This window comes from Pristis pectinata, chromosome 38 (genome assembly GCF_009764475.1).
Source record: "Pristis pectinata isolate sPriPec2 chromosome 38, sPriPec2.1.pri, whole genome shotgun sequence".
Lineage (NCBI taxonomy): Eukaryota > Metazoa > Chordata > Chondrichthyes > Rhinopristiformes > Pristidae > Pristis > Pristis pectinata.
In genome coordinates, this window is record NC_067441.1 from 8,101,656 (window position 1) to 8,129,106 (window position 27,451).

At 51.5% G+C, this 27,451-nt stretch overlaps 2 protein-coding genes across 2 annotated transcripts in view; one reads left to right on the top strand and one right to left on the bottom strand.

Annotated features, from left to right (window-relative positions):
- LOC127587014 (nuclear RNA export factor 1-like) overlaps nucleotides 1-7,323 on the bottom strand; it is a 77,152-nt gene extending 69,829 nt beyond the window's left edge. Inside the window, 1 exon segment of the mRNA XM_052045124.1 lies at nucleotides 7,039-7,323. Within this exon segment, the coding sequence (XP_051901084.1) occupies nucleotides 7,039-7,066 (28 nt within the window). The 5' untranslated portion in view covers nucleotides 7,067-7,323.
- Nucleotides 7,324-21,671: 14,348 nt separating this feature from the next.
- Nucleotides 21,672-25,873, top strand: LOC127586935 (protein RD3-like). The gene is made up of 2 exons (XM_052044965.1): nucleotides 21,672-21,967; nucleotides 25,582-25,873. The coding sequence occupies exons 1-2, from the start codon at nucleotides 21,672-21,674 to the stop codon at nucleotides 25,871-25,873; spliced, it is 588 nt and encodes a 195-aa protein (XP_051900925.1).
- Nucleotides 25,874-27,451: the final 1,578 nt, after the last annotated feature.

Genomic DNA, 27,451 nt, shown 5'->3' on the forward strand with positions numbered 1-27,451 from the left:
AGAAACCACTTGTATTTTCTTTGAAGCTCATAACTCAAACCTGTCTCCTGGCTTTGTGGCCCATCAGATGTTTAATCATGCATTTCACATAACTTCCAGTATTTGTTACTTTTCACAGAAAAACAGAACTTAGACATCCTCTGTTAGCAAATTTTTTTTGCACTGATAAGAATGCTTTACTGCCCAGTCCTTCTTGCCAAAGTGATGGTGGTCCTTCTACACAAACCAACAGCCCTGGTGGGATTGGTGCTAGGTTGGCAATTCCGGGTTCTGAACCAACAGTAATAAATGGATGACAATGCATCCTTGGAAATGGTGACCTTATGGGAGCATTGCCTTTGAATTCTTCAATAGTAGAAGCTTGGCTGGGTAGTTCAACTGAAATGTCAATTTTTCTGCAGTATATCACACTAAGCAAGTCAGTGGAAGCCGATGGTTTTGCGCCTTGGTACTAATTACAGGCACCACACAGACTTGGACAGCATTTAGCTTCCTGAGTGTTACTTAGCTCACATCCATCTGAGTGGTGGAAACTCAAACTTTGTATACAAGGGTGAATGAGTGTGTTGAGAATGCAGCATCTAACCTCAGCCAACTTTTCTAGCCAAGAAGTTAATATAGCTGGTCTAAGAAAACTTCTTGCCAATGGTGACTCCTGAAGGCATTAATAGAAAGGTATTTGTCAGTGGTGGTACTAGTGCAAGTTACATGCTCATTATTTGACACCAGTGCGGCATAAATATTACCAGTCAATTGCAAGTCCTCCAGTATGTTGTCATGCAGCACATAGCAGCTTGGCAGTGAGCCTAACCGGTTATTTGCCTAGTTACATCCATTTCTGCATGCACTCTTTAAATCAGAAGTCACCAGATTGGGAACCTTAATTATTTATTTTCCTGCTCTGTGAGTGCTGGAACCTACACTGCCTCCCTAACCAAGGTCACCCAACATCACAGACAAGGGGGTCATACAATTTTTGACCTTCCTGGTCTGCCTAAATGAATTATGTACCAAAATGTTCACATTGTGAGTTCATAGGAACAAAATAGTTTGAACAGAGGCTCAAAAGGAGGACAAGAATAAAATGTTTCTTAGTGCAAAATCCCCAAAATGTTCTTACTACATACCTCTTTCTGATTTCATAGTCTAAATCCATTTCTATGCCAACAACTGAAATGTCAATTATTTTGTTCTCTATGATAACCTATATAATTTAATCTGAATCAGTATCATTTATAATTAATTTACTTTGTCTTAGATAACATAGTCTTTTACAAGAGTTCACGACAGACGAAGAAAGGAGCTTATTCTCAGGTACAGTCTGAGGTACAGTTATTTGCTCAGTTTCACCAGTGTCTGTGAAAATATTCAATTTGTATTTACATGCAAAGACTAACTTAACATCATTATTTATGGATTTCTCCATGGAAGCCACAAGACAGTTACCCACAGCCTAGCACCGCAGTGAAAATACGGAAGCAAAACACTGGTGCTGAAATTCTGAAACTACAAGGAAAATTAAATCTGGCATTACACATTTTCTTACACGCAACCCACAGAGATGTATTTCCTGGAGTACACATGCCAGAATTTGGAAACTCCTGCTGCAGTGGATGTAATCAATAAAAACCCGAAATATAACAAGATGCTTAATTAAAAGTTACTTATTTTTCAGCAGTTACAATGAGACCCTGCACGGGTTTGCACAAGATTGAAAGAACAACTGCTGCAGTGATCAGCACTCCTGTGTTGTGGACCACTACTATAAATCATTGATTAGGTAATACTGATTACAGGAAAACTACTGGAGTTATGACAATATGGGGAAGAATGAAGACTATTAATGATAAACTCTTCTGGTTGCCATGAGAACTGTAACAATGAGGCTTCTGTTCTTCCTGTCTCTCAAATCCACAGCAAACAAACTGAAGTTGCATCAGGAAGCTCTTGTCCTATCTTATAACGACTATATTTTGAACCTTATGAATAGATACCACACCTTTTCACCTGAATTGCTACACCCGCACCACTCAGTGCTCTAGACTGCACAAAACCTTGGTTTATCAGCTCCAGTCTTTGGAGAAACCCTCTTCCTCCAAAAGGTTCCACAAGTCACAGCAGCAACTTCCCTGCTCCCTCAATAATACTTGTCAAGCAGCAGTTTTGAACAAGACCACAAAACTGTGCAAACAAGAGATACTGACTTTACCCATCTTGGGCAAATACACAATTCTTCATTCCATCACTCAGTAACAATTTCACCCACTAAAACAAAAGTGACTTACACATCCAAATTTACTTGTGCATACGTACACACGAGGGCTGAGGTGGGAGGTATTAGTTAACAATGCAGTTCAAGGCACATGCATTACTGCAAGCACCGAATCCCAGCTGCTCACAATCTACATTAGCTTGTATTGGAGATCAAGCGTAATACATCCAAGTTTACTGTTGAAACTAAGCTGGGTAGCAGGGGATGCAGAAAGACTTCAAGGATATAAATAAGCCAAGTGAATGGATGAGGGCTTGGCTGATATTATACAATAGGGAAAAATGTGGTCATCCATCTTGGGAGAAAGAACCCTACCATACACGTACGACGGAAAATGTAAGCTCAACACCCAATTGGAATCAAATCTATCACCACCACAGTATGTTCAACCAGATTGATTACGACTGATCCAGTCTCTTGTATTTCTTCTTGATTAGCACTAAACTGGTTTAAGCAGGGCATCTCTATTCCACATTAAAGGCCTGATTTTTTTTTCCCCACCAAATCAATCCGGGGATGTCTCCTTCCATTTTATTAATGTTAAATATCAGTCTCAAAAAAAATCAATGTAAGAGAGATAAACTGCAACTAAACAGAAAAAGGTAAAAACTTCATATCACGTAGACGCCACGGCCAAGAAAGCTCACCAGCGCCTCTACTTCCTCAGGGGACTAAAGAAATTTGGTTTGTCCCCTTTGACTCTCACCAACTTTTACCGATGCACCATAGGAAGCATCCTATCTGGATGTATCACGGCTTGGTACGGCAACTGCTCTGCCCAAGACCACGAGAAGCTGCAGAGAGTTGTGGGCACAGCCCAGCGCATCACGGAGACCAGCCTCCCCTTCTTGTCTTTACCTCTCGTTGTCTTGGTGTAGCAGCCAGCATAATCAAAGACACCACCCACCTGGGTCATTCTCTCTTCTCTCCTCTTCCATAAGGTAGGAGCCCGAGGGCACATACCACCAGACTTAAGGACAGTTTCTAACCCCACTGTGATAAGACTATTGAACAGTTCCCTTATACGCTGAGTTGGACTATGACCTCACGATCTACCTTGATTGTGACCTTGCAGCTTATTGCACTGCACTGTCTCTGTCGCTGTGACACTTTACTCTGTACTGTTATTGTTTTTACCTGTACTAACATCAATGCACTCTGTACTAACTCAATGTAACTGCACTGTGTAATGAATTGACCTGTACGATCAGTATGCAGACAAGTTTTTCACTGTACCTCGGTACAAGTGACAATAATAACCAATGCCAATACCAATATGCCCATTCAAATTTACAATTGACTGGATCGCTAACTCCACACACAAAAGTGATTGGTCAGTAATCTATAAACACATTTTAGTATTGATGCAAGACATTCTCAAAGCAAAATGATGAAAATGCAAATTCTGCATAGTTGGCAACTTGCCAGCATGGAATATTATCTATTGATCCACAATTTTCAGTTTTTAAAAATTGGTAAGTAAAATCCATACTATGTTGCAAGCTGTCAAAAATCAACATTTTCAGCCACTTTTTTTCTCGTGCATGAAAAATATTCTTTAGAATTAATCTATTTTAAATCATATCCAAAAAACTCATGTCTGTTTGTACTTCTGATAGTGAGAATACTAATTACATGCAAGTCTGTAGTGGAAAGGCTCTCCTGATATCCCCAGAGTCCATTTTGCTGGACTCAATTTAGTCAGACTTGTACAGGTTTGAAACAGAGCCTTCAACCCAACTTATCCATGCTGACCAAGTTTTTCTTCCTGAACAATTCCCATTTGCCTGCAATTTGGCCCATATCCCTCTAATCTTCCTGTCCAAATGTCTTTTAAAACATTGTAATTGTACCCGCCTCCACTACTTCCTCTCGCAGCTCGTTCCATAGACCCACCAAACTGTGAAAAAACTTGACTCTCAAATCCACTTTAAATCTTTCCCCTCTCATCTTAAACCCATGTCCCTACTTTTAGATTCCTTTACCCTGGGGAAAAAAGAACTATGACCATCCATCTTATTAATGCCCTGCATGATTTTTAAATCCCTATCCCTCAGCATCCTTCGCTGCAATGAAAACATTCCCGGCCTATCCAGCTCTCCTTATAACTCAAGCCTCCAATCCCAGCAACATCCTTGTGAATCATTTCTGCATCCACTCTAGCTTAATCACATCCGTCCTGCAGCATGGTGACCAGAACTGCACACAATACTCCAAGTGTGGTCTTATCAACATTTTATACAATTATAACATGGCATCCAAATCTTATACTCCGTGGCCTGACCAATGACGGCAAGCATGCCATACACCCTCTTCACCCACCTTGTCTACCTCTGTCGCCACTTTCAGGGAAGTACGTACTTGTACCCTTAGGTCAGTCGGTTCTACACCACTTTCTAAGGCGTTGAATTAAATTTCACCTGCCATTCCTTGGCCCACTTTCCCAGCTGATCGAGATCCTCTTGTAATCTTACACAACCTTCTTTACTGTTCACACCACCAATTTTGGCGTCACCCTGCAAACTTAGTGATCATGCCACCTACATTCTCATCCAGGCATTAATATTCTTCTTGGCCCACTTTGCAGGAACCACAGAAAAGGCGCGATAAGGACTAAAGTGCGTGGAATGGGCTGCTGGAAACGGTGGTGGAGGTTGATACGATAGGGTCTTTCAAGAGACTGTTGGATAGGTACATGGAGCTGAGTAAAATAGAGGGCTATGGGTAAGCCTAGTAATTTCTAGAGTAGGGACATGTTCGGCACAGCTTTGTGGGCCGAAGGCCTGAATTGTGCTGTGATTGTTCTATGTTCCAATTTGTTGTTTGATTCAACAAAATTATTTGAACAATCCACAGCCTCACAAACAGTGTGCTGCAGTAATTTAACCAAATACATGCTGCTGGATGAATTCTTTGCAAAAACAAAACAGATCGATCACAGAAGGCTGAAGGGCATCTGTTGCAACAGAGCATATGATAGGAACAAGAACAGGAAGTTAAAGGACTTCCAGTTACCGATTTTATCAGGCGTATGTTACTGCAATAGAGTAGATTTTTAGTAGACACAGTAGTAATGTTTTATGTCACTTATAGTAATTTTTACATCTTGCACCGTTCTGCTGTCACAAAACAACAAATTTCACGATATATGTCAGTGATAATAAACCTGATTCTAATGGATCTACCAAAGCCAAGATTCAAGCATCAACTGCATACAAGGCCCAGTAAATGTCAGAGAAAAAAAAAACCAATAGTGCTCAGAAAGTTAGAAACAAATGAACAGTCAGCTGTGGCCTCAAAGGACGTCACAAGTGGGCAAGTGGTACCCAGAGGAATCTGGAGGGGCAGTCAAGAGACTGGGTACATAGGGCACTGAGGATATGACAAACACTTGTGCAGACAGCCATTTGTGCTTATGACAATAATTCAACTGTAACTCTGAAAACCCTGCCAGCATCGATTTCCTGACAATTTCAACATGCAAACACTCAAATGGGTCACATTTAATGTGAGCAGACTTGAGCAAATAGATACTACTTGACAGACTCATTAAAATATTGTATTTTTAAAAAAATCCAACAGATTGCTCAAGGGATCACGCATTGGTCGAGAGAGCAGGGCCGGAAGGGGAACGGCGACCTATGAGGCAGGAACACAAGAAACGTGCAGAGGAATGAAGCACTTGAGGACAATGCCATCACGGGAGGCAGGGCCAGTCTGGTTGGGGGGGGGGGGGGAGAGGGGAGAGGGGAGGGGGGAGGGGGAGGGAGGAGAGGGGGAGGAGGGAGAGGGAGAGGGAGAGGGGGAGGAGGGGGGGGAGGGGGAGGAGGGGGAGGGGGGGAGGGAGGGGGGAGGGGGGGAGGAGGGGGGAGGGGGGGAGGAGGTGGGGAGGGGGGGGAGGGGGGGAGGAGGGGGGAGGAGGGGGGAGGGGGGAGGGAGGGAGGGGGGGGAGGGGAGGGGGAAGGGGGGGGGAGGGAGGGGGGGAGAGGGGGGGGGGGGGGGGGGGGGGGGGGGGGGGGAGGGAGGGGGGAGAGGAGGGGAGAGAGAGGAGGGGAGAGGGAGGGAGGGGGGAGGGAGGGGGGAAGGGGGGAGGGAGGGGGGAGGGAGGGGGGGAGGAGGGAGGGAGGGGGGAGGGGGGGGGGGGAGGGGGGGGAGGGGGGAGGGGGGGGAGGGAGGGGGGGAGGGGGGAGGGAGGGGGGAGGAGGGGGGGGAGGGAGGGGGGGAGGGAGGGGGGGAGGGGAGGGAGGGGGGGAGGAGGGGGGGGAGGGGGGGGGAGGGGAGGAGGGGGGGGGGAGGGGGGGGGGGAGGGAGGGGGAGGGGGGGGAGGGGGGGGGGGAGGGGAGGGGGGGAGGGGGGGAGGGGGGAGGGGGGGGGAGGGGGGGGGAGGGGGGAGGAGGGGGGGAGGGGGAGGGGAGGAGGGGGGAGAGGGGGGAGGGAGGGGGGGAGAGGGGGGAGGGAGGGGGAGGGGGGAGGGAGGGGGAGAGGAGAGGGGGGGAGGGGGGGAGAGGGGGAGGTGGGGAGGGGGAGAAGGAGAGGAGGGGCCGATAAGCGTGGGCGCAGCCCTGACGCACAGGCCTCAGGAAGCCCCACCGCGCCTACAGAGCGAGGCCGAGTGGTGGTGGAGGAGGAGGAGGAGGAGGGATGCCTGAGGAAGAGGCGGAGGAGGGGGGGGGGAGGTTTAAAGGGACAGACCCACAGCCCGAGGCCCTCCCTTCCTCGCTCCCCCCCATACCCCCCACACGGCGCCGCCGTCGGCCCGCCCTTACCGCTGTAGTGGCGGCCGTCCTCCGACATGCCGCCTGTCGGCTCGGCTCGGCCCGGCCCCGCTGACGACGACGCAGCGGCCGGTGTGTGGGCTCGGCTCGGCTCGGCTCGGGTGTGAGCGGCTCCGCGGCGCTGGACAATCGCCGCGTGCGCGTGCGCGCACCCCCAGACACACAACGGACGGCGCCGCGCGTTCACGTCGCCGCCGCTCCCTCCCGCTGCGCATGCGCGAAGGCCCCGTCTGGTTTTTTTCTCTCTCGCCCCTCGCACATGCGCACGGACCTTTGTTTTTTTCGTCGCGCCTCGCACTCCCCGCACATGCGCACTGACCCCGTCTTTTTCCGCCGTTGTGCGCATGCGTGTATCCGCCCAACCATGGGCCCGCACCCCCCCGAGCACGTGATCGGGGAGGCCGGCGGGCGCCTGGTCACGCCCTCTGAATGACGTCACAGGCTCGATTTAAAGGGACCCAGTCAGAGGACACCCCTACTCACAAACACACACACTCACACTCACCTACTTAAAACACACACACTTACACTTACAAACACACACACAAACACACACACTTACAAACACACACACACACTTACAAATACAAACACAAACACTCACCTACTTAAAACACACACACTTACACTTACAAACACACACACTTACAAACACACACACTTACAAACACACACACAAACACACACACTTACAAACACACACACACACTTACAAATACAAACACAAACACACACACTTACAAACACACACACGTACACATACACAAAAACATGCTGGAGGAACTCAGCAGGTCAGGCAGCATCTATGGAGGGAAATAACGTTTTGGTTCACCCCTTCTCCATCCTCTCCCCTGCCCTCACGACCTGCCCATCTATTCCCCACCTCCTTCCCTTTATTCCATGGTTCACTGCCCTCTCCCGCCAGATTCCTCCTTCTTCAGCCCATTGCCTCTTCAACCTATCACCTCCCAGCTTCTCACATCACGCCCTTTCATCACACCCACCTTCCCCCTCTCACCTGGACTCACCTCTCCCCTGCCTGCGTGCGCTCCTCCCCCTCCCCCCACCTTCTTATTCTGGCTTCTGCCCTCTTCCTTTCCAGTCCCGATGAAGGGTCCCGACCTGAAATGTCGACTATTTATTTCCCTCCACGGATGCTGCCTGACCTGCTGAGTTCCTCCAGCACTTTGTGTGTGTGTTGCTCCAGATTCCAGCATCCACAGAACCTCTTGAACCTCTGAGTCAAAGGACTGAAGGCTGAACTCCAAGTGATCAACCTTGGTGACATAAGACTAATAATAGTCCATGATATTGCATACATACAGGATGGACGTGTCCTCTGCACTAAAATGGGCTTTACTTTGTTCTAATTATGTTCTTTCTTGTAAAAAATCTGTTTAGTTTATGTTTTTTTTGTGCTTATCTGATGCTGTGCGCCTGCGATGCTGCTGCAATTAAGTTTATCATTGCACCTGTGCAATGTGCATGTGACAATAAACTCGACTTTGACTTTGATGTGGTCTCCAAAATGGGCTTTGGAGAGGGAATCAGGAATTGGATCCAACTGCTCTACACAGATATCCATAGTGCAGTCCAAATCAATGGGTTAGAAACCATTGACTTCCCTCAGGATGGCTGCGGTGGGGAGGAGACGGTCACCAACCTCTTTGCAGACTGTTGATTTGCCAAGAAGGAGAAGGATACAAGGGTCCTTGTCTGCGTAACTGAGGACTCTTTGTTCTACAGGCTGTTCCCAGACACACACAGACACAAACATCATGTGCTACTGGGCAGGCACGGTAGTGTAGCAGTTAGTGTGATGCTTTACAGCGCCTGCGACCTGGGTTCAATTCCAGCTGCTGTCTGTAAGGAGTTTGTACGTTCTCCCCGTGTGTCTGTGTGGGTTTCCTCTGGGTGCTCGGGTTTCCTCTGGGTGCTCCGGTTTCCTCCGGGTGCTCCGGTTTCCTCCCACATTCCAAAGACGTACGGGTTAGGAAGTTGTGGGCGTGCTATGTTGGCGCCAGAAGCGTGGCGACACTTGCGGGCTGCCCCCAGAACACTCTACGCAAAAGATGCATTTCACCGTGTGTTTCGATGTACATGTGACTAATAAGGAAATCTTATAAGATCACAAACTCGGTGAAAGACACCCTTTGGTCTGCCCGAAACTTGTTGGTCTTCCAGCACTGCGAGATGTCCGTAGGGGAATGCTGCCGGCTGGCACATTCCAGGCTGCAGGAGTCCGTGCTGAGGGACGCACTGAAGCTGGGCGCAGCCAACGCTAAGGGTCTGCGGGGAAGCACCACAGTCAGGGCTCCCTCCGCTACCTCACATGGGAGGGGCTGAGTCCGATGGGGAAGCCCCTCAAACAACGGAAGGGTGTATCACCCTGGGGAAGACACGGGAGTGCAGTGATGCTACATTCAAAATAAAGATGTACGAACACTATTATATATAGAACCAGCAACACTGAGTGCACAGGCTGATTGACATTAGGAAAGTAAAAAGCTTTGCACTCTGTTCTTTTGTATGTTTTTGTTACAAATAATTTTTAAATTCCACCTCTCCCTATCGGTCCCTCTCTCTCTTCTGCTTTGTCCCTTTCGATCTACCGTCTTCCGTCTCTCCTATCGCCCTCTTTTACGCCACCCTCTCTCCCTCGCCCCCTTTCCCTACTGGCCCCTCTCTCCTACTCTGACCGCCTCTCTCTTTCTCTCTCACACTCCCCCTCCTCTCTCTCTCTCTCCCCGGTGTCTGTTTCACCGATTAAAACCGCTGGACGTTAATCCCCATTAGCCTATTACACAAGACTATCGATCATGTGGAAGGAACTGTGGCTGGAGACGAGGAGGGGATGGGGAGGGCTGTCGTATAATCCACTAAAGTGAAGGCTGTGTACACAGGTAATCAGTGCTAAATCATTCCCCGGTCAATTTAAAGACATACTAGGATTTACCAGGGCGTAGAATAGAAACAAAATAAGGAATTAACAAGGAGAGCTTTCACGCTAAATCTACACTTGTCACGTCAGTGACTCCACACAGGCATTAAGTTCAGAATCTATCTCATTCGATGATGGTATCAGTGAACGTAGTCCAGGGTTTCCCTGAGTCCGTCTCTCATCCCGTCTTCTTCTGTGGCTCCATGCCCCACGTGCCGAGGGAATCATCCCAGCACCAGAACCAAAGGGGGTACTGCGCTGTCTTCTGGGGAGGTTCTCACCCAGGCTCTCTCTGCACCCTCAGAGAGACACACACAAGATCCCATAGCCAGACTTGTGAATAAGGGCAGGAATTATCTCCCCCCACCCCCACCCCCACCCCCACCCCACCGTACTTCTGTGGTCAGTATCTATCTCTCAACAGTCAATGTCTGCAGGACCAAATTGGCAGCTTTAAATCCCTGGGCATTAACATCTTGGACGACCTGTCCTGGGCCCAACACGTAGATACAATCACAAGGAAAGCGCGCCAGCGTCCTCACTTTCTTAGGAGGTTAAGGAGGTTCGGCTTGTCACCGAACACTCTAACAAACTTCTACAGATGTGCTGTTGAAAGTGTCCTGACTGGTTGCATCGCGGTCTGGGACGGCAATTCGACTGCGCAGGAACGTAAGAAGCTGCAGAGGGTACAGGACGCAGCCCAACACATCGCGGGCACATCCCTCCCCACCATCGGGAGTATCTACGGGAGGCGCTGCCTCAAGAAGGCAACATCCATCATCAAGGATCCCCACCATCCGGGCCGGGCCACCTTCTCACAGCCACCGTCGGGCAGGAGGTACAGAAGCCTGAAGTCCCACACCACCAGGTTCAGGAACAGCGACTTCCCTTCAACCATTCGGTTCTTGAACCGACCGGCACAACCCTAATCACCGCCTCAGTACAGCAACACTGGGACCACTTTGCACTGCAATGGACTTTTTTTTTGTTCTAAGTGTGTTCTTTATTGTATAATTTTATTTAATTTATGTTTTTCTTGTGAATGCTGCTTATCTGACGTTATGCGCCTGTGATGCTGCTGCAAGTAAGTTTTTCATTGCACCTGTGCACAGACGGACTTGTGGGTGTGACAATAAACTCGACCTTGACTTTGAGCTGCAGTTTCTTTCTTTATGGACCAGCCTGTTGCCTGGATGGGTGGACTTTAGTTATGAGGAGACACTGGACAGGCTGGGCTTGTTTTCCCTGGAGCGAAGGAGGCTGAGGCGTGACCTGATAGATACAAGATTATGAGAGGCATCGACACGGTAGATTGTCAGAATCTTTTTCCCACGGAAGGGGGGGTCAAGAAGATTGAACATGAGAGAGAGGAGATTTAAAGGGGATCTGAGGGGTAAGTTTTTTAACACAGAGAGTAGGTGATAACTGGAACACACTGCCAGAGGAGGTGGTGGAATCAGATACAATCTCTGTGTTTAAAGGCATTTAAACAGACACTGGAATAGGCAAGGCAACTAGACTTGGTAAATTGGTTTATTATTGTCACATGTACAGTGAAAAACTTGTCTTGCATACCGTCCGGACAGATCATTTCATCACATCAGTGCATTGAGGGAGTACAAAGGAAAACAATAACAGAATGCAGAATAAAGTGTTACAGTTACAGAGAAAGTGCAGTGCAGGCAGACTATAAGGTGCAAGGCCATAAACGAGGTAGATTATGAGGTCAAGAGCCCATCTTATCGTACTAGGGGACCATTCAATGGTCTTATAACAGCGGGATAGAAGCTGTCCTTGAGCCTGGTGGTACGTGCTTTCAGGCTTTTGTATCTTCTGCCCGATGGGAGAGGGGAGAAGAGAGAATGTCCGGGGTGGGTAGGTTCTTTGATTATGTTGCCTGGTTTACTGAGGCAGCGAGAAGTGCAGACAGAGTCCACGGAGGGGAGGCTGGTTTCCGTGATGCGCTGGGCTGTGTCCACAACTCTCTGCAGTTTCTTGCGGTCCTGGGCAGAGCAGTTGCCGTACCAAGCCGTGATACATCCAGATAGGATGCTTTCTATGGTGCATCGATAAAAATTGGTGAGGATCGACGGGGACACGACGAATTTCTTCAGCCCCCTGAGGAAAGTAGAGGCACTGGTGAGCTTTCTTGGCCGTGACGTCTACGAGGTTGAACCAGGACAGGCTGTTGGTGATGTTCACTCCAAGGAACTAGAAGCTACCAACCCTCTTGACCTCAGCATCATGGATGTAGACAGGTGCATGTGCACCGGCCCCCTTCCTGAAGTCAATGACCAGTTCTTTTGTTTTGCTGACGTTGAGGGAAAGGTTGAGGTTGGTGAGGTTGGTGTGGGTGATGGTGGGGCTCTCAGGAGGGAACAGAGAAGGATCATCCACTCGACACTTCATGCTGAACGTGGTTGTGAATTCAGCCTCGTCTCCAGCGCTGGGTCACTGGGCTCCCCCTTCGCTGAGGGTGATGACAGCCTTCACTGTCCCCCTCCTGCCCGCTGATAAATGGCCCGCCATCGTTCAGGACGAGTTGTGGTGCAACCAACAGAGTTTCGACTGGACCCACTGGCTCTGAGATCGTTCTGTCCATTGTGCCAGCACCAGCGGGAACATCGTGAATGGGTATGGCTGGCACTGCTCCTAACATGCCCTTCTGCATGTCACTGAACTGTGGTCAATCCGCAGCTGATTGGTAGGAATGGTCGTTGACCATTGGTTTATTATTGTCACATGCCCCAAGGTGCAGTGAGAAGCTTGCGTGCCATCCAGACAGATCATTCCGTACATAAGTACCTCGAGGTAGTAAAAAGGAAAACAGAATGCAGAACATCGTGTTACAGTTTCAGAGAAAGTGCAGTGCAGGCAGACAATAAGGTGCAAGGGCCACGACGAGGTAGATTGGGGAGATCAAGAGTTCATCTTTAATCGTACAAGAGGTCCGTTCAAGAGTCTGATCACAGCGGGATAGAAGCTGTCCTTAAGCCTGAGAACGCTTTACCTCTCACTGCCTTGGTGAAGCAGCCAGCATAATCAAAGACCCCACCCACCCGGGTCATTCTCTCTTCTCCCCTCTCCCATCAGGCAGAAGATACAGGAGCCTGAGGGCACATACCACCAGGCTCAAGGACAGCTTCTATCCCACTGTGATAAGACTATTGAACAATTCCCTTATAGGATGAGGTGGACTCTGATCTCACAATCTACCTTGTTGTGACCTTGCAGCTTATTGCACTGCACTTTCTCTGTAGCTGTGACACTTTACTCTGTACTGTTATTGTTTTTACCTGGGCTACATCAATGCACTCTGTACTAACTCAATGTAACTGCACCGTGTAATGAATTGACCTGTACGATTGGTATGCAAGACAAGTTTTTCACTGTACCTCGGTACAAGTGACAATAATAAACCAATACCAATACCTGGTGGTACATGTTCTCAGGCTTTTGTATCTTCTGCATGATGGGAGAGGGGAGAAGAGAGAATGACGGGGGTGGGAGGTTCAGGGGAGATGTCAGAGGGAGGTTTTTCACCCAGAGAGTGGTTGGGGCATGGAATGCGCTGCCTGGGGTGGTGGTGGAGGCAGGTACATTGGACAGGTTCAAGAGTTTGTTGGATAGGCATATGGAGGAACGTGAGATAGAGGGATATGCGGGAGGAAAGGGTTAGATAGTGTGAGGGTGGTTTGATGGACGGCACAACATGGTGGGCTGAAGGGCCTGTTTTGTGCTGTATGGTTCTATGGTTCTATGGAGGGGTCTCTGATTATGTGGACTGCTTTCCCGAGGCAGTGGGAAGTGTAGACAGAGTCAGTGGATGTGAGATCACGAACTGCAGTAGATTTTGTTTTCGAAAGAACCCTGATACCAGCGGAGAGCTGGGTTAGAAACAGGCGGATGAGGTAGGCAGACGACTGGATTCCCAGACACCCTTAGGAGTCCCATCCCGGCCGCTGTGTCCTCCACAGTGGTGTGCTGACTCAGCTAGGACCCTTGGGATTACTGGTTTAATACCTGATAATCTGGTCATTACCTGTGGCCCAGGAGAGGATGGATAGGGGTCAGTTACACTGGTGGACACACAGGCAGATCTGCAACACTCTGTCAGGGCGATGTCTGCTTAATGCCCCAACACAGCAGGACTCACTGGTCTGTCGTTACAACGCCTGGTGGGGTGGTGTGACTCACTGCCCACGGGGAGACTGGGCAAGATTTCGTGGCTGTCAAACATTCCAAACTTAGGGGGTAAAGGAGGACTTAACCCATTAAAGACTGGAACTCAGGAGACGATCACACTGGAGTTCACACTTGTAAGTTCCGAAGTAATTTTCTATCCTTTCAAAAGGAACAGATTCCATAGGGTTATAAAAACCTTACACTGAGGGTGAGTGTCTCAGTGAGTGTTATACCCCAGACCCTTACACTGTGGGTGTGTTGTGGAAATTGTGATGATGTGAGTTTAATTCAACTACATTAAGCAGATGTGTTGTGAGATTCCTTTTCTGAAGATGGGATGTGTTGTAAGTCAGCTGCTGGGGGTGGGCTAACGTAAGGACGATGTGTGTGTGAAAGCTCGAACTGTGGACTTGTGTCTGAGAGTGTGGTGCATGATGGAACGATCTGTTAGGGTTGTCGGGAGAGGGTTTTGTATGCACAGTATTATGCATCCATCGTGTCTGTCCGAGATCTTTTCGCACAGGGACCAGCCCACCATTGTTCTGAAGGATCTCGGGGACTGAGCCCGGGGCGGAGAGTTCCTGAGGTTCACCTGAAATATCCCCGCATGCAAATCAAAAAACTGCAGATTCTGGAAATCCTCAGTAGGGCAGGCGGTGTCTGTGCAGAGAGAGAGAGAGAGAGAGAGATGGACAGACAGACAGAAAGACAGACAGACAGACAGACAGACAGAGAGACAGAGAGACAGAGGTAATGCTGCAGGTCACAGGCCCAACATTGGAATCAACACCTCCTAACCTCCTGCCCGTTATACTCAGCCTGCCTCCGGGCCCTGGCCTCCTCAGCTACTGGAATCACCCTCGCCACACCCTGCCGCTCGACTCTGTAAGAATCTTGTCAAGATCCGTGAGAACTTCTCTCATTCCCTCCAAACTCTGGAGACCGCAGTCTCTGTCGACTCAATCTCTCCTCGTAGAGCAGACCCACCACCCCTGGAAGCAGTCCACGAAACTTCGCTGCACTCTCTCTGTGGCGTACGCCCCTCGGAGTCAGAGAGACGCAGAGTCCGACAGCACAGAAACAGGCCCTTCGGCCCAACTCGTCCATGCCGACCGAGCTCCCTTCCTGAGTCAGTCCCATTTGCCCACATTTGGCCCATATCCCTCTCAACCTTTCCTATCCATGTACCTGTTCAAAGGTCTCGGCCACTTGCACAGGCAGCTTGTTCCATATACCCACCACCCACTGTGTGAAGAAGTTCCCCCTCAAGTCCCCTTTTTATATCTCTTTCCTTTTACCATAAACCTATTCCCTCTAGTTTTAGACTCCCTACCCTGGGGAAAAGCCTGTGACCATCCACCTTATTGATGCCCCTCATGAATTTATAAACCTCTATAAGGTCACCCCTCAGCCTCCTTCGCTCCAGGGAAACAGTCCCAGCCTGTCCAGTCCCTCCTTATAACTCAAGCCCTCCGGTCCCGGGAACATCCTCGTGAATCTTTCCTGCCCCCTCTCCAGCAGAATGACGTTCTTCCTATAGCTGGGCGACCAGAACTGCACACAGTACTCCAAGTGCGGTCTCACCAAACGCTTTCTTCGGAGACCTGAACCGTCCACAATCCCCCAGGTGTGAGGTGTCCAGAACTGTCCACAGTCTCCCAGGTGTAAGGTGACCAGAACCGTCCACAATCCCCCAGGTATAAGGTGACCAGAAATGTCCACAATCCCCCAGGTGTAAGGTGACCAGAACTGTCCACAATCCCCCAGGTGTGAGGAGACCAGAACCGTCCACAATCCCCCAGGTGTAAGGTGACCAGAATGTGCAAGATCACAAGCGGCTGCAGAGGGTTGTAGACTCAGCCAGCTCCATCACGGGCACAACCCTCCCCACCATTGAGGACATCTCAAGAAGGCGGCATCCATCACTAAGGACCCTCACCATCTGGGACATGCCCTCTTTATGTTACTACCATCAGGGAGGAGGTACAGGAGCTCGAAGACCCACACTCAATGATTCAGGAACAGCTTCTTCCCCTCCGCCATCAGATTTCTGAACGGTCCATGAACCCAAGAACACCACCTTGTTATTTTTGTAAGGTAGAGTAATTTTTCTGCCTTTGTGTCTTGCACTGTACTGCAGCCAGAAAACAACAAAGTTCACAACAGGTGTCAGTGATAATAAACCTGATTCTGAACTCATCTGCCTTGTCGGTATTCCCCTGAAGTCTCTTCCCAACCCTCTCTTTACTCACAGTCCTGCCCTTATTTTTGTCTCATCCACAGGCTTAGAAATAGGACACCTCAAGTTCATTGTCACAGGCATACGTACCCAGGGTACAAATGCCGTGAAAATTAGATTTTTGCAGCAGCAACACAGTACCTTACAGACACGACAAACTTCATCAACCCAGTTAAAGGGTCTCGACCCGAAACATCGACTGTCCATTTCCTGCTGAGTTCCTCCGGCATCTTGCGAGTTGCTCCAGATTCCAGCATCGGCAGTCTCCTGGGTCCCTGTGACAAACATAATGCTTGGCTCCCCTCAGTACGTTGTGAACAGCTGGGCCCCAAGGACTACTTGTCCCAACCTGACAACCCTAGGATCTGGTTATTCCCGCTCCGTACGTTCTGTCCGATAACCCATTCCCAATCCACGTCATCAATCCACAGTTCTCTGAACTCTATCCTTGTTGTCCAACCACCTGTATGGGACCACAGTGAAGTCCTCCTGAAGATCCAAATGCCCCACACCCACTAATTCCCCCCCCATTATCTATCCCACTGTGAAGAACTGCAGCCGGTTAGTACAACATGAGTTCTGTTTCACGTATCCACGCCGACTTGGCGTAACGCGTTACAGCGCCAGCAACCCCGGGTTCAATTCCCGCCGCTGTCTGTAAGGGGCATGAACCGGCCGGGAATGGAGGGAGGTGGAGTGAGTGCAGGCAGGAATCGCAGTTTAAATTGGCATCTCGGTCGGGACGGACACGGTGGGCCGAAGGGCCTGTTCCTGTGCTGGACTGTTCTACAGCAAAAAAGATACGAGCTGCCGGAGGAACTCAGCGGGTCAGGCAGCATCTGTGGAGGGAAATGGACGTTAGGACAAGACCCAAAAGGCCGACTGTCCATTTCTCTTCACAGGTGCTGCCTGACCCGCTGAGTTCCTCCAGCAGTCCATCTTTAGCTCCAGATTCCAGTGTCTGCCGATTTTTACCTCTCCGCTGTATCACTCCACGTTCTAGACCGTTCAGATTTATTAGGGACCAAGACCCCTACTGCAGTACTGATCTCCTTCAGTTCCTCAGTCCAGATTCTCTGATGTACCTTCCCACTTTGCACATCCTCCATGAAGACAGAATCACAGATTCATCGGGTCACACAGCGCGGATACAGGCCATTCAACCCGACTAGTCCATGCTGATCAAGATGCCCATCTGAGCTAGTCCCATTTGCTTGTCTTTGGCCCATATCCCTCAAATATTTGACTTATATTCTCAAAATATTAGTTTAATTCCTCTGCTATTTTCTTACAGGCACGGTAGTGTAGCAGCTAGCGTGACGCTTTACAGCGCCAGCGACCCGGGTTCAATTCCCGCCGCTGTCTGTAAGGAGTTTGTACGTTCTCCCCGTGTCTGCGTGGGTTTCCTCCGGGTGCTCCGGTTTCCTCCCACATTCCAAAGACGTACGGGTTAGGAAGTTGTGGGCGTGCTATGTCGGCGCCGGAAGCGTGGCGACACTTGCGGGCTGCCCCCAGAACACTCTACGCAAAAGATGCATTTCATTGTGTGTTTTGATGTACATGTGACCAATAAAGATATCTTATCTGATCTATGCCCTCTAGTTTTGGACTCTCCTGTCCTGGGACAAAGACTATTCACCCCATCTATACCCCTCATGAGTTTATAAACCTCTCACCCCTCAGCCTCCTTCGCTCCAGGGAAAACAGTCCCGGCCTCTCCAGTTTCTCCTTGTAACTCCAGCCCTCCAGTCCCGGTAACATCCTCGTGAATCTTTTCTGTGCCCTTTCCAACTTAAGTCACATCTGTCCTATGATACGGCCACCAGAACTGCACACAATACTCCAGGTGCGGTCTCACCAACGTCTTGTACAGTTGTAACACAACATCCCAGCTCCTGTACTCTGTGACCTGACTGACAAACGACAGCATGCCTTGTCTACCGCTGTTGCCACTTCCAGGAATCCATGTACGTGTACCCCAAGGTCTCTCTGACCTGCAACACTCCCCTGTCATTCACTGCGAATTCTTTCATATTGTGGTTACCCTTCCCCAAAGGGACAAGGTTGACAATTAATCTTTAAGACACAAAATGAGATCTTAAATAGCAGTTTCCCTCAAGATTTGATGAAGGGAACCAACTTGTACACATTCCATGAGCCTCTCCTATACAGTATTATCTCAACTTTGACGTCCGGTCTATGTGTAGATTACTTTTCCCAGGTTTATCGTATTAACCATGTGACAGGCAACTTCTAATTTGCTGCTTCACACCTTGCCTGACATACTATGATGCAAGTTGTCACCCGTGGCGCAGGGGTAGAGCCGCTGCCTCCCAGCTCCAGAGACCTGGGTTCCATCCTGACCTCTGGCAGTGTGCGTCTGCGTGTGTGCGTGTGTGGAGTTTGCACCTTCTCCCTGTGACCGCGTGGGTTTCCCCCCCGGGTGCTCCGGTCCCCTCCCACATCCCAACGACGCGCGGGGTTGGTGGGTTAATTCCCCGCCGTAAGTTGCCCCCAGTGTGTGGGTGAAGGGGTAGGATCTGTGGGGTGGGGGGGGGGGTTGATGGGAATGTGGGGAGAGTTAATAACAAACCGTAAGATTGGTGTGACTGGTCAGCACGGATCTGTGGGCTGAAGGGCCTGTTTCTGCGCTGCCTCTCTCTATTGCTCTGTGAGGTTATAACCGGGAGCTTTATACTGAGAGTGTGGTCTACGATGGAGAGAATTTTATAACTCTAGGGAGGAGATAGTGCTGTTCTTTTTCTAGATCTGTGTGCATTAGCTCAAGACTGCGGGTGCTTCAGGTATGAGCAGATCAGAGCTGAGAGATTTGAGTCCAGCCCCGGACTGGGTCCCGGGATTGTTATAAACAAAGCAGTGTCTCCACTTGCTCTGCATTTAGCATTTGGTGGGAACCCTGTGGGTACATCCTAGGATGAAGGGTTGTGGCTAGGTGAAGCAACAACTGATCTGCTGGAGGAAATCGGCGGGTCGAGCAGCGTCTGTGCGGGAGAAGTTTCAAGTTGAGACCCTGCTCAGGCTGCACCATCTGCAGACCTGCGTCTCCATTCATCTTATAGGGGCTGGTGCACTGCTAATGCACAGCTATGTAGCAGCGTGAGCTTTCTGGTGTACCGCTAATGCACAGGTATGTAGCAGCGTGAGCTTTCTGGTGTACCGCTAACGCACAGGTATGTAGGAACGTGAGCTTTCTGGTGTACCGCTAACGCACAGGTATGTAGGAGCGTGAGCTTTCTGGTGTACCGCTAACGCACAGGTATGTAGGAGCATGAGCTTTGTTCCCCAGACTGCTTTGTACCTTAAAAAAACAGAAAATGCTGGAACCACTCAGCAGGTCAGGCTGCACGTGTGGGAGGAGAATCAGAGTGAATGCTCCAGGTCGAAGACCCTGCGTGTTATCTCAGACTTCCAGTGTCTGAACTTTATTTGATTTTCACTGCTTTGTATCTTGATGCATTTAGGGATGGTCATTGCTCACTCTCTCTGTCTCTCTGTCTCTCTGTCTCTCTCTTGCTCTGTCTGTCTCCCTGTCTCACTTTTTCTTTCTCATCCTCCGTCTCTCTCTTTCTCTCTCCCTCTATCTCACTCACTCTGTCTGTACATCTCTGTATTTCTCTCCCCTTTTTCCCTTTCTCTCTCTCACTTTCTCTCCCCCTCTCCCCTCTCTTTCCCTCTCTCCCTCCCTCTCTCCCTCTGTCCCTCTCTCCCTCTGCCCTGTCCCTCTGTCTCTCTCTCTCTCCCTCTGTCCCTCTCTCCCTCCTCCAGCGCATTCAAGTCCAACTCCAGAGCAAGGACCAAAGATCCCAGCCCACACACCCAGTCCAGCTCCAGGGTGCCAGATTGCCAGAGGTTCCGTGTTTTGGATGAGAGGTTAAACCGTGGTCCCTCTGCTCCCTCAGGTGAGTGTTGAAGACCCTGCAGGCAGTCTCTGAACGGCAGAAGGTGTGGCCCGGTGTCCGGGAACAGTAATCGGCCACTGGCTCCGACTGGCTTTGACCTTACTGGGATCTTGCTGAGTACCACCGAGCTGTCGGCACTCGTTCAGCTCAACATGACAGCCCCTCACGAGGGGCTTCATTTGAAGGGGCTGCTCAGTTTTGCCCGCAGTGGGGTTGGGTGGGGTCGGAGTGGAGGAGGGAGGACGGGGAGCCTCCGCTGGGGTGGGGAGAGGGCAATGCTGTTCATTCCCTCCTCAGGGAAGTGACAGAGGCCCTGGGGTACGGGGTGCAGTAGTCCCCCAGAGATGACTGGTTAATTAATGTCGCATGTACCGAGACACAGTGAGAAGCTTCTGTCTGCATGCCATCCGTTCTGTACATAAGCACATCGAGGTACTACAGAAGGAAAACAGAATGCAGAATAAAGTGTCCCAGTTACAGAGAAAGTGCAGTACAGGCAGACAATAAGGTGCAAGAGCCACGACGAGGTAGATCAGGAGATCAAGTGTCCATCTTTTAGCGTGTGAGAGGTCCGTTCAAGAGTCCGATAACAGTGGGATAGAAGCTGTCCTTGAGCCTGGTGGTACGTGCTTTCAGGCTTTTGTATCTTCTGCCCGATGGGAGGGGGGAGAAGAGAGAATGTCCGGGGTGGGGAGGGGGTCCTTGATTATGTCGGCTGCTTTCCCGAGGCAGCGGGAAGTGTAGACGGAGTCCGTGGAGGGGAGGCTGGTTTGTGTGACGTGCTGGGCTGTGTCCACAACTCTCTGTAGTCTCTTGTGGTCCCGGGCAGAGCAGTTGCCGTACCAAGCCGGGATGCATCCAGATAGGATGCTTTCTGTGGTCCATCCATAAAAATTAATGGAGGGTCATCAGGGACATGCCAAATTTCCTGAGCCTTCTGAGGAAGTAGAGGCACTGGTGAGCTTTCTTGACCATGTGGCTGGACTGGGATAAATTCCTTACACCGGGGAACTGGGCATGTTCAACCAAGATCAGTGGGCGAGTGCCGCCAAAGAGGGACATTTGGCCCATTGCCTTCATGCTAGCCCTCCAACCCCTTCTGCCAGCTCCAAACTATTCAACTGTGGCAGGCTTCACCACCCCCCCCCCCCCCACACACAGATTGTGGCTTGCCCGCGGCAGGGCTCCTGTTGAAGGTTGGGGTGCGGCGGGGCTGAGGGGTGTTGGGGGGTGGGGGGTGAAGTATCGTGTTTGGGGAGGGGTACAGAGGGGTCCCCGAGTGCTGACGGCCATTCCGCTCCCCTCCAGCAGGCCCGGATCCCCCCTCCCACCCGCCGCCATGTTCCTGTCGTCTGTGTTCAGCTGGAGTGAGCAGGGCCCCGCGCGCGGGCGGCGCTCCCGGGCGGAGCTGGTGTCCGACACGCTGACCCTGGAGCTGAGCTGGCAGCTGAAGCGGGCCGAGAGGCTGTGGCGGGAGCGCCGGGCGGAGTGCCGGAGGCTGCGGAATGTCGCCGACTACACCTGGCTCAACGCACTGCCCCGCCGCGCCTACCAGCTCCCTCCCGCCGAGCAGCTGGAGCTGCAGGACCTCTGCTCCAGGATCAAACCATCCCAGTGTGGGCCGGTCATCCTCAGGTAGGGAACTTGTCCCGTCCCGTCCCGTCCCCTCCCATCCCATCCCGTCCCAACTCATCCTGTCCCGTCCCCTCCCGTCCTGTTCCGTTCCATCCCATCCCTTCCCGTCCCGTCCCGTCCCAGGATCTCCCACTCCCAGCGGGTGGGACTATCCCGGGGCCACCCGCACCCGAAAATCCACCCACTTCCTTCTCAAACAGAGAACGGTGCAGGAACAGGCCATTCGGCCCACAAGTTGCGTGCTGGCCAAGATGCCAACTTACCATCTGCTGGGGGAGCTCAGCAGGTCGAGCAGCATCTGTGGTGGCGGTGGGGGGGGCAGTGGGAGGAAGGAATTGTCGACGTTTCGGGTCGGAACTCTGTGTCAGGACCCGAAACGTCGACAATTTCTTCCCGCCCCCACAGACGCTGCTCGACCCGCTGAGTTCCTCCAGCAGATTGTGTGTTGCTCCGGATTTCAGCGTCTGCCGTCTCTGGTGTCTCCGTGACGCCAAATTAAACTGCACATCTGTCTGCAGGTGGACCATCTCCCTCCATCTCCGCCTGTCCATCTGTCTGTCTGACAGCCTCTTAAACCCCTCTATCATATCTGCCTCCACCCCCACCCCTGGCAGCACATTCCAGGCACCCACCGCTCTCTAAAACTTGCCCCGCACATCTCCTTTGAACTTTCCCCCTCTCACCTTAAGTGCATGTCCTCTGGTGTTTGACATTTCTACCCTGGGAAAAAGACTGTCTGCCCTATCTATACATAATTTTATAAACTTCTATCAGGTCTCCCCTCAGTCTCCGACACTCCAGAGAAAACAACCCAAGTTCGTCCAACCTCTCCTTATAGCTCATGCTCTCTGATCCAGGCAGCATCCTGGTGACCCTCTTCTGCACCCTCTCCAAAGCCTCCACACCCTTCCTGTAACGGGGCGACCAGAACTGCACACAGTGCTCCAAGTGCGGCCTCACCAAAGTTTTATACAGGGGCAATGTGAGTTCTTGACTCTTAGACTCAATGCCCAGACCAATGAAGGCAAGCACGCCGTACGCCTTCTTTACCGCCCTGTCCACTTCTGCGGCCACTTTCAGGGAGCTGTGGACTTGTACCACAAGATCCCCTTGTACATTGATGCTCCTCAGGGTCCTGCCATTTACTGTAGACTTTCCCCTTACATTTGACCTCCCAAAGTGCAACACCTCACACTTGTCCGGATTAAACTCCATCTGCCACATCTCTGCCCATATAGAGCCAAAGAGTCATACAGCACGGAGACAGGCCCTTCGGCCCAACTTGTCCATGCTGACCAAGTTGCCCCTTCCAAGCTAGTCCCATTTGCCAGCATTTGGCCCATAACCTTCTAAATCTTTCCTATCCATGGACCTGCCCAAATACCTTATAAATGTTGTTCATGCACCTGCCTCAATCACTTCCTCTGGCAGCTCATTCACCCTTGTTGCCCCTCAAGTTCCTCTTAAAACTCTCCCCTCTCATCTTTAACCTCTGCCCTCGGGTTCTTGATACCCCAACTCTGGGAAAAAGACTGAATGCATTCGCCCATAATTTTATGCACCTCTATAAGATCACCTCTCGGTCTCCTACACTCCAAGGAATAAAGTCCCAGCCTGCCCAACCTCTCCCCATAACTCAGTCCCTCAAGTCCCGGCAACATCCTCGTAAATCTCCTCTGCACTCTTTCCAGTTTAATGGCATCTTTCCTGTAGCAGGGCGACCAAAACCCAACACGATGCTCCAAGCGCGGCCTCACCAGTGTCCTGTACAACCGCCCAAGGTACTCCCAATGTTTACACTGCATGTCCTAACTGATGAAGACCAGCCTGTCAAAAGCCTTCTTCAGCATCCTGTCCACTTGTGAAACCACGTACTTGTACTCCAAGGTCCTCTGTTCTACAACACTCCCCAGGGCCCTACTGTTCACTGTGAAAGTCCTACTTGGATTTGACTTTGCAAAGTCCAACACCTCGCACTTGTCCGAATTAAACTCCATCTGCCGTTCCTCGGCCCACTTACCCAGCTGCTCAAGATCCCCCTGTAAATCCTGATAAACACCTTCACTGTTGTGGTGTCATCTGCAGACTTACTAACCATGCCTTGTACGCTCTCATCCAAATCGTTGATATAGATTTCAGGCAACAATGGGCCCAGCACTGACCCCTGAGTCACACCACAACACACATCCCCAACTGCTCTATATCCCGCTGAATCCTGTGGCAACCTTCCTCACAACTCCACCGACTTTTGTGTCATCCGCACTTACTGATCTACATCCTTGTCCACCTCATTTATATACATATATCACAGAGGTCCCAGCACAGATCCCTGCCGAACACCCCTGGTCACTGTATGGACAGAGCACAGTGCTCCAGGGCAGAGAGAATTCCCAGGATTCACCACTCCCTGGGTGAAGTCCACCCATATATTGAGTCTATAACCCCTGGTTCTACACACCCCAGCCGGGGAAACATTATCCCTGTCAAGGCTCCTCAAGAATTTGGTATCTTTCATTCTGAGCACAGGTCCAGTCTGCTGAATCCCTCCCCACACGATAACCCCCAGGGACTGATCTGGTGAACCCTCACAGTACCCCTTCACTGCATTAACATCCATCCCCAAGTAGGGAGACCAGACCAGTACACAACGTCCCAGCTGCAGACTCTCACCAGAGCTTTATACAGTTGAAGGAAGAAGCTTGTACTCAAGTCCACTTGCGACAGAGACCGATATACTGCTTGCTACACTGTCCCATCACACATTCCCAGGGTTAAACACAGAGCAAAGCTCCCTCTACACTGTCCCACCACACACTCCTGGGGTCAGACACAGGGTGAAGCTCCCTCCGCACCGTCCCATCACACACTCCTGGGGTCAGACACAGAGTGAAGCTCCCTCCACACCGTCCCATCACACACTCTCAGGGTCAGACACAGAGTGAAGCTCCCTCCGCACCGTCCCATCACACACTCCCGGGGTCAGACACAGAGTGAAGCTCCCTCTGCACCGTCCCATCACACACTCCCGGGGTCAGACACAGAGTGAAGCTCCCTCTGCACCGTCCCATCACACACTCCCGGGGTCAGACACAGAGTGAAGCTCCCTCTACACCGTCCCATTACACACTCCTGGGGTCAGACACAGGGTGAAGCTCCCTCCGCACCGTCCCATCACACACTCCTGGGGTCAGACACAGAGTGAAGCTCCCTCCACACCGTCCCATCACACACTCCTGGGGTCAGACACAGAGTGAAGCTCCCTCCACACCGTCCCATCACACACTCCTGGGGTCAGACACAGAGTGAAGCTCCCTCCACACCGTCCCATCACACACTCTCAGGGTCAGACACAGAGTGAAGCTCCCTCCGCACCGTCCCATCACACACTCCCGAGGTCAGACACAGAGTGAAGCTCCCTCTGCACCGTCCCATCACACACTCCCGGGGTCAGACACAGAGTGAAGCTCCCTCTACACCGTCCCATCACACACTCCCGGGGTCAGACACAGAGTGAAGCTCCCTCTACACCGTCCTGTCCCACACTCCCAGGGCATGGGTCAGACACAGAGTGAAGAGATCTATCCTCACTTTTTTTCATGGGCGTTGCCTTTCAGATTTCGGAAGCTCGTCTGCGAGTTTGACCCCGAGGTCCACGAGGTTCCTCGGTTATTCCGCTCGGCGCTTCTGGACTTCATCGAAGAGGAAGAGGAGCAGTCGGGGCCACAGGTGCTCCGGCAACAGTTGGAGAGCAGGTGGGAGCACAGCCTCTCCCTCATCACCATGAGATCCCGGCTCAGGATTAACCCCTTCTGCCAGGACAGGGGTGCAGAGACCTCAGGCCCGGGGCTGATCACAGCCCGTCGCGCAAGAAGCATGCCTGAGTTTGACCTCCGCGAGGACGATTAACCCTTTAGAGCCTTGAGAATGGGCGCCAGATTAAAATGGAAGGGCTGGCCCCTACAGGACATCCCAACCCCACGCGTTCCCATTCTAAAACCTCGGTCCCATTCTCCGCCAGCCATGACGAGCTTTGATGAGCTCCGTAACCACTTGCGATCTCTAGCAAGAGAGCCGGCCATTCAGCCCATCGGCGCTGGGGCTCCTCCCTCCCTCCCTCTCTGCCCCCCTGATCATGACAAGGCCTCAGGGCAATAGGGGCAGGCCACTCGGCCCCCTCAAGGCAGCCCCACCATTCCGATATATTGTGGATAACCTGCCCCAGTTCCCCAGAGCCCTATGATCCCTTTGCGAGATCTAGCAACCTCCCCTTTAAATATTCAGGCCTAATTACTTTTATCCAACTTTCCCTTTAAAAATTCTTTCCTCCCAAGCTCATCATGTCACCTTTCTCTGCATTAAACTGCATTTGCCACTTGCTTGCCCACTTGGCCAGTGTATTAATGTTCCCTTGTCCTCCCTACTGCTTCCTGCACCGTCCCATTACACACCCCCGGGGTCAGACACAGAGTGAAGCTCCCTCCGCACCGTCCCGTCACACACTCCCAGGGTCAGACACAGAGTGAAGCTCCCTCTGCACCGTCCCATCACACACTCCCGGGGTCAGACACAGAGTGAAGCTCCCTCTGCACCGTCCCATCACACACTCCTGGGGTCAGACACAGAGTGAAGCTCCCTCTGCACCGTCCCATCACACACTCCTGGGGTCAGACACAGGGTGAAGCTCCCTCTGCACCGTCCCGTCACACACTCCCAGGGTCAGACACAGGGTGAAGCTCCCTCTGCACCGTCCCATCACACACTCCCAGGGTCAGACACAGAGTGAAGCTCCCTCTGCACCGTCCCGTCACACACTCCCAGGGTCAGACACAGGGTGAAGCTCCCTCTGCACCGTCCCATCACACACTCCTGGGGTCAGACACAGAGTGAAGCTCCCTCTGCACCGTCCCATCACACACTCCTGGGGTCAGACACAGGGTGAAGCTCCCTCTGCACCATCCCGTCACACACTCCCAGGGTCAGACACAGGGTGAAGCTCCCTCTGCACCGTCCCATCACACACTCCCGGGGTCAGACACAGAGTGAAGCTCCCTCTGCACCGTCCCGTCACACACTCCCAGGGTCAGACACAGGGTGAAGCTCCCTCTGCACCGTCCCATCACACACTCCCGGGGTCAGACACAGAGTGAAGCTCCCTCTACACCGTCCCATCACACACTCCCGGGGTCAGACACAGAGTGAAGCTCCCTCTACACCGTCCCATCACACACTCCCGGGGTCAGACACAGAGTGAAGCTCCCTCTGCACCGTCCCATCACACACTCCCAGGGTCAGACACAGGGTGAAGCTCCCTCTGCACCGTCCCATCACACACTCCCGGGGTCAGACACAGAGTGAAGCTCCCTCTGCACCGTCCCATCACACACTCCGGGGGTCAGACACAGGGTGAAGCTCCCTCTGCACCATCCCGTCACACACTCCCAGGGTCAGACACAGGGTGAAGCTCCCTCTGCACCATCCCGTCAC

What these genes read in the sequence shown, in the direction of transcription:
- LOC127586935 (XM_052044965.1), top strand. Translation starts at nt 21,672, where the DNA reads ATGTTCCTGTCGTCTGTGTTCAGCTGGAGTGAGCAGGGCCCCGCGCGC. An exon ending in TGTGGGCCGGTCATCCTCAG is followed by an intron (nt 21,968 to 25,581) that starts GTAGGGAACTTG and finishes GTTGCCTTTCAG; the next exon opens with ATTTCGGAAGCTCGTCTGCG.